General features: G+C 48.9%; 1 protein-coding gene across 2 annotated transcripts in view; it reads left to right on the forward strand.

Annotated features, from left to right (window-relative positions):
• The first annotated feature begins 5,455 nt into the window (after positions 1-5,455).
• CUNH2orf72 (chromosome unknown C2orf72 homolog) overlaps positions 5,456-10,000 on the forward strand; it is a 9,424-nt gene continuing 4,879 nt past the window's right edge. The window contains exons 1-2 of one of the 2 annotated variants that reach the window (XM_031368251.1): positions 5,456-6,148; positions 8,246-8,359. In XM_031368251.1, the coding sequence (XP_031224111.1) occupies positions 5,539-6,148; positions 8,246-8,359 (724 nt within the window). In that variant the 5' untranslated portion in view covers positions 5,456-5,538. The remainder of the gene's footprint in view (positions 6,149-8,245; positions 8,360-10,000) is intronic. The other variant, XM_031368252.1, reaches the window with a different exon arrangement.

Genomic DNA, 10,000 nt, shown 5'->3' on the forward strand with positions numbered 1-10,000 from the left:
AAAAAAAAAAAAAAAAAAGGAAGAAAGAGAGAAAGAAAGAAAGAAAGAAACAGAAATGAGGGCATAGCAAAGAAAAATCAGGCTAAGCTTAAAGAAAACCCACTACAAAAAACAATAAGTTCTTCAACTCCATGTCTTGAATGTGGGATCCTTTATAACAGCATCTGGGCTCCTATAGACATAGGTAGCCCCATCTCTCCAGTTTTGCTGATTGAGGCACACACAGCCTCTCCACTTCCACTCTCTGCTTGCAGCTTTTCTTAGTGGATATCCCACAGTTCCTGACATCTCCAAAATAGGTTCCCCCTTGCAACTAAGGCTTCACCTTCACAGTGTTATGAAATAACCTCTCGGGGGGGGGGGGGGGGTCTCCTTGCAGGAAATATGGCCCTGCCACACACTGCCTGGCCTTGTGTATTTTTGTAACTTTGGTTTAAGCCTCCATTATTTAACCCTTGCATTTTCCAGGCCTGTAAAACCTGTACCACATGGATGACTATGCCAAGGTCTGATGCCACAGTGAAAGGTAGTCTACTACAGCTGCAGTGCTGTCTAGGCACCTTGGCAGTCAAGCCTGGTAGCCAATCACAGGGGGTTATCTCCCAGCATGGGATCCTCTTAGTTGCATCCCAAGTTGAGCCTCCCTCCTTTCAAATGAATTTACACTTTCACAAGTTAGAATCTTTTTTTAAAGCATTGGTTTATGTAGCTGGGTGTTTTGTCTAAATGTACATCTGCAGTCAGAAGAGGGCATTAAATCCCATGGGCTACAGTTAGGTTGTGAGTTGCGTGTGCATGCTAGGAATTGAACTCAAGACCTCTGAAAGAAAAGCCAGTGCTCTTAACTGCTGAGTTCTCTCTCCAGCCCATAGTTAGAAACATTGATAGATGGAGTCAAGGTATCTTTCCTCTTATCTTAGCGCCAAGACAAAGTTTCCTCTTAGTCCTGTTAAACATAGGGAATCTGGCCCTGCCACATACTGCCTGGCCTTGTGTATTTTTGTAACTATGGTGTAAGCCTCCATTATTTGGTGTAAGCCTCTCCCACAATCATAGCTACTTTCTCTGCACACTTCTCGTCTGCAGCTTCTAAACTCATTCACATTCCTAGCCTCGCCAAATGGTGCATTTTTCATATCTTGCTCCCCACTTGCTGCTCCTTCTCACTGTAAACCCCGCTAAGAGCAATGAGCAGTAACTATGGCACAGCCCGAATGCTATTTTGTCTTAAAATGCCTTCTGTCAAACAAACCAAGTCCATTACTTTTGAATTCAGCCTCACCCAAGTTCCCAGGGCACGCACAGAAGGCAGTCATAGTCTTTCACAGAATCACACCTGAAAAGCCCCTTCTCCAGCTCCTGGCAGAGTTCTCGTTCCCCTCTGGGACCTCTTGAGTCCAATCTTTACTGTCTTCCTTTATAGAGTTCTGGTCTTCGGCTCACCCAGGCTCACCCACCAGAATGGCCTGCCATGCCTGTTCAGAGCATTTTGGGCTTCTCTAGCACACAGTCCCAGATTCTTCCACATCCCTTCCAAAAATAAAAAAAAAACAACTTAAGGAAGAACATGTTTATACCGGATAATAGTTTGGGGTGTAGTCCTTCACAGCCTGGAAGATAGGACAGCAAGAGCAGCTCTGCGCTAGGCGTGGTGGCGCACGCCTTTAATCCCAGCACTTGGGAGGCAGGGGCAGGCGGATTTCTGAGTTCGAGGCCAGCCTCGTCCTCAGAGTGAGTTCCAGGACAGCCAGGGCTATACAGAGAAACCCTGTCTCAAAAAACAAAACAAAACAAAAACAGAGCTGCTCTGCTGTAGTAGCAAGAGCCTGAAGCAGGTGCTCACATTGCTTTCAGGGAGGAGGCAAAAGAATGATTACTATAGGTGCTCAGCTCCATTTCTCCTTTCCCCTCTTTATTCAGTCTGGGACCCATCCCCTGTGAGGGTGTGTGTGTGTGTGTGTGTGTGTGTGTGTGTGTGTGTGTGTTACCCATGTTCAGGATTGGCCTTTATGCACTTAACCCTCTCTGGACACACCCTCACAGATATCCCCAGAGGTATGTCTCCTAGGGGATATGAAATGATATGAAATCTAGTTGACAATGAAAACTGACCAGAACCAGAACGTGCGGCTGCTGAGTCCTCCTAGACTCTCACCTCCTGGCCCTTAGGACTCTGTGCACGCTGGTACGCCACCACAGAGCTATATTACCAACCCCCTAGTCTCTTAATGAAGTGTTTGATTTTTGTTCTTTCTCCAGTACTACAATCGCGCTCTTCAGAGGGAGATCTGATGCCTCGAGCTTCAGCATTTTGGTGGTATGATGAGAGAATAGTCACCGTTCTAAAAACAGTCCCCAAAGATCTAGAAAAAGAGATCTTCTCTAATAGCCACTTACTGTACATCTCCACTTACCTACAAGACAAAAACAAAAAAGAAAAAAGAAAAAAAAGAAAAACATACTCTCGTGTATGTAACTATTACATTGTGATATTAACATTGAGGTGAAGTTTGATTACTATGCCTATGTCTACTCTATTTTAGATTTTATAGAGCGCTAATTCTTGTTCCCAGTAAGTTTATGTTTCCCCTACCTAGGCTAGCAACTGTTGCAGCTAGAAGAGACTTAAAGCCCACATCACTTTGGATCACTTTTGGGAGCCAAAGGAATGGAGGCTCAGCTACTATGGCATTATAATGTTGTCCTGGCTACATCACATGTGCTACCCTCCTGTATCTAGAGAAGTTCATTTCAGTAAATCCTGAGCCTTCTCCCTGGCCACTGTTCTTCAGGTGAGGGGGTGTGCAGTAGAGGAAGAGGATATAAAGTGTCATTGTCATGTGTTTCTAATCCCTTTCCTGGATGGTACAGTGCTGTGCAGTCTCCAGGTATCATGGTAGAGATAGGGGTCAGAATGGGGTAGGGTGGTCAAGTGTGAGGTAGTCACTTAACCTAACCCCTTTTATTGTCCTAGGTAGAGGATATGTGGGGGTTTCCATTGTTTTTACATTAATGTATCATGGTTCACATTTCCTAGCCCCTTGCTTCTGGGTTATGGTCAGAGCTGTGCACCCAGAAGAGCCCAGGGCTGCAAATTCATCTCATCTAAACATTATTTTTTTTCCCACAACACAGACCACCATCCGAAGCCGTCTGTTGTGTGTTTACTTGTTTATTGTCTCTGCCCCCGCCCAACCCTCACTAGTTGTCATCTCTATGGAGGTGAGCTTGCCCACTCACAGCTGCTCCCAAGCACTGGAGATGCCCAGTCTGCACAGGTAAAGCGACTGCATCACTAACCTGGTGATGGAACTCCATCCCTCATCCATCTCTAAACTGAGGACTTTTCCCACCCAGGTCCCAACCTCTGCTTTCAACATCCCAGCACCCTCCCAGGGGAATTCAAGAATCTGTCTGCAAAGACAAACGTCCCATTACTGAGAGCCAGACAAACCATATGGCATCTTCCTCCAAGTACTGGCAAGACAAAGAGACTTATGGAAGGGCAGCTTCTTGACCATCTTTGACTGCTTCATGCATGCAGTAGGTACCCAAGAAAGATTCATTTTAGGGATGCGCAAAACCCTCCCTGGTGCCGGAGCATAATTATAAAGGGGTGGGAACCAGATATTTAAAAGAGAGGATTCGGGTTATACGGTGAAGCCAGGACTGGGTATTAAAATGTCTTGGCAGCAACACCCTTTGGGCCAACGACTATGAGTTGGTGGATGGGGAAATAAAGAGACAAGATATAATAAGCCCCAGAGGCTATTTGAATTTAACTTCATGCTAAATAGCATATAAAAATCCTTTGCATCGGCTCCAGTGCACAGTAATAGCCACATGTGCCTCAGGGCAACTGCATTTGCACAGGGCAGGAAAAACAGTTCGCAGAATGTTCTTTTGGACAAAATTGTCCCAGTTCACGAGAATGGCAGGATATATGTTCCTGCTTCTGACCTGGGTTTTAGACAGTTAGACAAACAGTTATAGATGCAAATATACGTACACACCTACACAGATAGCCCGCATGCCAGCATCCCATGTCTGCCTCTAGATCCGTGGCTCTCAACCTTCCTACTGCTGCAAACCTTTTAATACAGGGCCTCAAGTTGTGACGCCCAACCAAAAAGTTAGTTTCATTGCTACTTCATAGCTATAGTTCTGCTACTAATGTAACTATGTGCATCATAATGTAACTATGTTTTCTGAAGGTCTTGGGTGACCCCCGTGAAAGGTTCATTTGAAAAGGGGTCACAAGAGACAGGTTGCTCTAGACTTCTGCTTTAGATTCTGGTCCATGGGGAACAAGAGCCCCCCATTACATTCGGGCAGTACCCAACTGCAACAAGTGTTTGTGGAAAAGAAGACCTTGAATCAGTCGGAGGAAGTATTGGAGGTTGAGGAGGACAACTGGTAGTGGAGGTCCCCTGTGTGATGGTTAATTCTAACTGTCAACAGAACACAACATAGAATCACCCGGGGAAGGGAGTCTCAAAGAGGGACTGTCTAGGTCAGGTTGCCCTACAAGCAGGTCTGGGGATGGCCAGGATTATCTTGTTTGCCTTAGTTGATGTGGGAAGACCCGGCCTGAAGGTGGGTGTGTTGTGGCCAGCTGTCTGGAGCTCCTGCCTCTGTGACTTTCCTACAGTGGTGGCCTACAACTAGGAACTGTGAGCTAAAATAAACCCTTCCTTCTCTTCCCTAAGTTTTTTGGGATTAAGGTATTTTTAATCACAGAGACAGAGATGAAGCTAGGATGCCATGCTTCCCTTCTCTCTCCCGTTCTCACCCACTCTTCTGCTCCAACTCGGCTCCAAAGCTTACAGCACTGGAAAAGCAGGCTCTGACCCCAAGCCCTGTTGGACTCCTCCGAAATAGCTCCAGAAGCTAGGAATGGTGGTATAGACTGTATGGAATCCTAAACTCGGACTAAAGGGTCTCCAGATTCTAGGCTAGAATGGTGAGATCGTGTCTCAGGAGAAAGGAAAAAAAAAATCTGAGACTGGAGAGAGATGGTTCACCGATGAAAAGCACTTACTGCTTTTGCAAAGGACCTGGATTGGGTTCCCAGCACCTCTGTAGTTGATCATAAGCCTGTAGTTGACCATAACCATCCACAACTCCAGTTCCAGGGGAATCAGACGCTGCTACTAGTGCAGATGCATGCAAGCAAAACATTCGTACACATAAAACAAACAAAACGTATAAATAAATAAAATAAATAAATAAATAAATAAATGTGCTCCAAGGTTCAAAACCATCTTACCCTGAGAGGGTACATTTGTCAGGTTAATGTCCATTCATCCTCAGCTTCCCCAAGAGCTTGTACTTTCTAGATGTTCGGAAAGTTATCTACTGGGTGTGTTACTGGGTGTCTAGAGGAATGAGTGAGTGAATGATATATTCAGTGCGGCGGGACAGGAGCGCGCAGGGCGCTGTTGGCGGCCAGGGGGTCCGGGCGGCTCGGCCCCCCGGGGGCGTGTCGGCAGAGGCGGCGGCGGAGCTCCCAGCTCGGCGCAGGAGGCGGCGGCCAGCATGGAGAGCGAGCTGGAGGCGCTGGCCCCGCGGCCCACGAGCCCGGTGGAGCCTCCCTTCCAGGCGCTGGTGGAGGCGGCGGGCGGCCGCGGGCAGGTGCTGCTGGTGGGCGAGCTGTGGGAGCGCGAGCAGAGCCGCGCGCTGCTGCGGGACTTCGCCCGGGCCGTGTTCCCTCCGGAGCCCGCGCCGGACAAGCCGGGCTGCGCAAAGGCCGAGAGCGCGGCCACCGCGGCGGCCCCCGAGCCGCAGGGGGCTCCGGGGACTAAGGCGGAGCGCTCCATCCGCTCGCCGCTCGTCTTCGTGCTCTGTCGCGCCGGATCGCTGACCTCCCGGGAGCAGCGGCGCCGCCTGCGGGAGATGCTGCGGGACGTGCGCGGCCGGAGGCAGGAGGGCGCCGCACTGGTCGGGGTCCTGGTAGCCGACGCGGGGGCGGAGGACGCGGGGCCGCCGGGACTGCAACTGCTGGAGACGCTGCTGCGCGCGGTGTTCGGCCGCCAGGTCGGGGGCCCGGTGCAGGCTGCAGCCTTCCGTCCCGGCTGCCCGGCCTCCAGCCTGGAGGTCCAGGAGGCGGCCTGCAGGGCCCTGCAAGCTGCGGGGCCGGGACGACCAGGTGAGGCTGCGTGGGGTCAGGCTGGGCTCTGGGGAAGGCGTTTGGGGAAGCCTCCAGTCCCTTTAGACTGGTTGAACCCCTTTAGGCCACTCAAATCTGTTGTGCACCGAGGTAAACTGAGGCCCGGTGTTGGGAGGTCCCCAGCACAAGGCCTCTCAGCCTAAGGTGGACATGCTCTGGACACGGAATTGAGTCTGTGGCCAGATCCCGACTGCCCAGGAGATCGGAGTTGGGCGGCGCGGGCTGGGGAGGCAAGGATCTGAGGGTACGGCTGGTGAGGAAGTGGGTACGAAGTAGGGATTGAACTGCTCTAAACAACAACAAAGATGTAGGAGTTGGAGACTGAGGATAGGAGAGGAAGATGTAAAAAGTTTGGGTGGTGTGCGTGGGGGATGGTGGAGAACTGAGGCTGGGGGCTGCGGGGGGACTGTAGCTTTAGGACAAGTTTGTCCTGGTAGGGTTGTCGCAGGAGATTTAGGAGAGAGGGAAGCTATACTGGAGGCTCGGTGTGGAAGGGAGGAGGGCAATCGAAGTTCCTGGCAAAGACACAGAATAGGTGCCAGGGACTTGTCGGTGTCCGAAAGGGTGTGAGGGACGGAGACCATGACGACCTCCCTTATTCCTGATCCTGGCTGCTTCCGCCAGCTGTGGGGCCACGTTTTCCTTCCACACTCTATCCTAAAGCGTAGAGAAGTGGGTGTGAGAGCTTCTCCTAGCCCGAGACTGCTCCATCACCAAAAGGGTCAGACGACCCAAGGCAGCTGTTTTGTAGGAACTCTGCAAGGTACTGGCTTTAAAAAGAGGGAGCTTTGTCAGACCCTGAGAGATCTTTCCATTGCTCAACGCACTTCCCTTTGACCTTTGACCATAGTAAGCTTTTGAGCTAAAGAGTGGCTGTGTGAGGTGTTCTGGGGCATCTGCTACTGGGCATTAGCCAGCCACTGGGAGATGTCAGACCTTTCACACCAGGAGATATTATCTGATATTATAAATGTCACACTTGCACCTGCCCTCTTGGCCAAAAGTATTTCTCGCTGGCGGTTCCCTACCCTCCGGTCAACCTCCCTTTGTGGAAGTTGAACAACCTCCAGGATACTGAAAGATTAGGCAAATGAGTACCCCGTGTGCATCCCTGTTCTGATGATATCAGTCAGGCTTCCTTTCCTGGCCATGAGGGAGAGAAGCTAAGTCACACAAATTCTCCCCAGACTAATGAGCTAGTGCCTAGAAAGTTCTTTAAGCCTTCCTTCTCTTAGCCCTCCTACCCTGGCACCCAAGATGGATGACCAAATCCTTGGTTTGAAATAACCCCTACCACTCTGGAAAATGGGACCTTGGCAGATGCATCATCTTCTATTATATTAAACACTTGAGTACTTTTATAAAGCACTCTCTGAGAAAAATAAAAACTTTTAATAATGAATTTTACTAATTCAAGGTCATGAGTTAACTATAACTTCTTGTTGCAGCTTTGGCTGCAAGGAAACAAAAACAAACCCATGCCTTTAATCCCAGTACTCAGTACACAGAGGCCAGCCTGGTCTACATTGTGAGTTTGAGGCCAGCCAGGACTCCACAATGAGACCCTGTCTCAAAAACAAACAAACAAACAAACAAACCCAAAAACCAAAAAAAGCATTTAATTTATTGGTTTTCAAAAATAGTTTGAAGCAAGGCCTGATGATATGCATCTGTCATCCCAGTATTCAGGAGGTTAAGACATGAGGATGGAAAGTTCAAGGCCATCCTAGTGAGACCCTGCCTCAAAAGCAAATGAACAAAAGGATGAATAAAGAAATGAAGAGGTCAGGAAGGGAAGCAAGGAGGGTGTGTGAACTAAAATGGAATGATATCAGTGCCCTGTAAGTATTTTCTTTAGTGGTTTGCAGTCGTGGTTAATCTGATGTCATTCTGTTGCTATGGATTCTCCAGCATGTGCACAGAACAGAGAAATTTGCGAAGCTGAAGTGAGATAACCAGACAGATGAAATCAGGGCAGTAGAAAGTCGAGTCGTGGGTTACAGAGGGAAGTCTCTTGGCTTGGGAAGCAGGCACTAGCTGACCTCTGCCTTGCGGATTTGGTCTCTTTCCTTCTAGCAGAAGGTGCCTGGGAAAGACCAGGCCGCACTGGCCTACTGACTTGCTTTTCCTGGGGTCCTCGGAGGCAGAGGAAGAACCGAGGTGTCACCTCCTCTCGAGGCCCAGCTCAAGGTAAGCACCTTGGCTGCCTGGATCTTGAGTGACCTTAAGGACATGGGATGGACATCCTTGGAGCACTGTCTCCAAAATGAGGCTAGCATGAGCATTCAGGGTGCTTGCCCTGTCAAGCAGGGCTCAGGCTGGGTCAGGCAGAGTGCCTGCCCTAGTACTTCTCCAACCTGGTGAAAACGCAAAGAGAACTGTAGTACAGGAATTCCACATGCAGGGGGGTGGGGTTGGGGAGGGGCAGGCCACTGTCCTCTGGGGAGCCACTCAACGTTAAGGAGCTAGTGGCTTTTGAGCTGGGATACAGGGCTTCCCATAAGCAGACACAGGGGCTCAGAAAGAATCCTGAGTGAAGGTTTCCAAGCAGGCATCATTCTCAGAAAAGGAAGAGCCTTCAAGGGTGCCCAGGGCTGAGGTGCAGATGAAAAGGGAAGACCTCAGAGTGGTGAGCTGGGCCACGTGGGGGACAGAATGCCCTTCCAAGGTACAGGGTCTAAAGACACAAACAGTAAGGCGGCAGCCTGTGGAGACACAGAGCGATCAGAGGCAGATCTCAGCTAGAGGAGACCACAGCAGCCCCTGGACGAACGTTGGGTTTCTTGGACCGACAAAGGCAGTGAGTCTAGAAATAGTGGATTTCCAAGGTGGAGCCATCTTGCTGGTAAATGGAGATAAGGAAAGGGTAGGGGACAAATAAGGAGCAGAGGAGTAAAATAAGCTTTTATTGTATCCCTTATTTAAAACTGACCATTCACTGATCTAGGAGCCTTCTTTCATTGCCTAATAAACTGATACAAACAGTGGCTTAAAAGAACATACACTGGGCTGGTAGGATGGCTCAGTGGGTAAGGACTGAAGACCTGAATTTGATTCCCATAATCCCTATTGTTACAGATTAGGAAAAGACGAACACCCACAAGTCATTCTTTGGCCTACACAGAGAGAGAGAGACCCACACACCCACACACATTCATACACACATGCACTGGCACGCACACAAGTGCATCCAAATACATGCAAATACTACACAAGAAAAAAAAAACCAACAGTATGTATGGCCTATGCACATCCTCCTGGACATTTTAGTCATCTCTGAATTATTTATAATCTGGAACACAATGTAAACACCATGAGAGTACTTGTTATAGTGTATTTAAATTTTTGTAGCTATATTTATTTATTTATTGGTTGTTTGTTGTTGTTGTCGTTTTGCTTTTTCAAGACAGGGTTTCTCTGTATAGCCTTGGCTGTTCTGGAACTCACTCTGTAGACCAGGCTGGCCTCGAACTCAGAAATCTGCCTGTCTCTGCCTCCCAAGTGCTGGGATTAAAGGCGTGTGCCACCACTGCCCGGCTGATATATTCATTTTTTAATGGTTTCATTTTTATTTTTTGTGCATTGGTATTTTGCCTGCATGTGTGAGGATGTGGACTCCCTAGAACTGGAGTTGCAGACAGTAGAAAGCTGCCATCTGGATGCTAGGAATTGAACCCAAGTCCTCTGGAAGAGCAGCCAGTGCTATTAACTGCTGAACCATCTCTCCAGCCCTAAGAGTATTTGTTTTTATATTTATAAGTGTTTGCCTCCATGTATGTATTGCAGTATGTGTAACAGTGCCCACAGAGGCCAGAAGAGGGTATCAGATCT

Source organism: Mastomys coucha, unplaced genomic scaffold (assembly GCF_008632895.1).
Source record: "Mastomys coucha isolate ucsf_1 unplaced genomic scaffold, UCSF_Mcou_1 pScaffold14, whole genome shotgun sequence".
In the NCBI taxonomy this organism is placed as follows: Eukaryota; Metazoa; Chordata; class Mammalia; order Rodentia; family Muridae; genus Mastomys; species Mastomys coucha.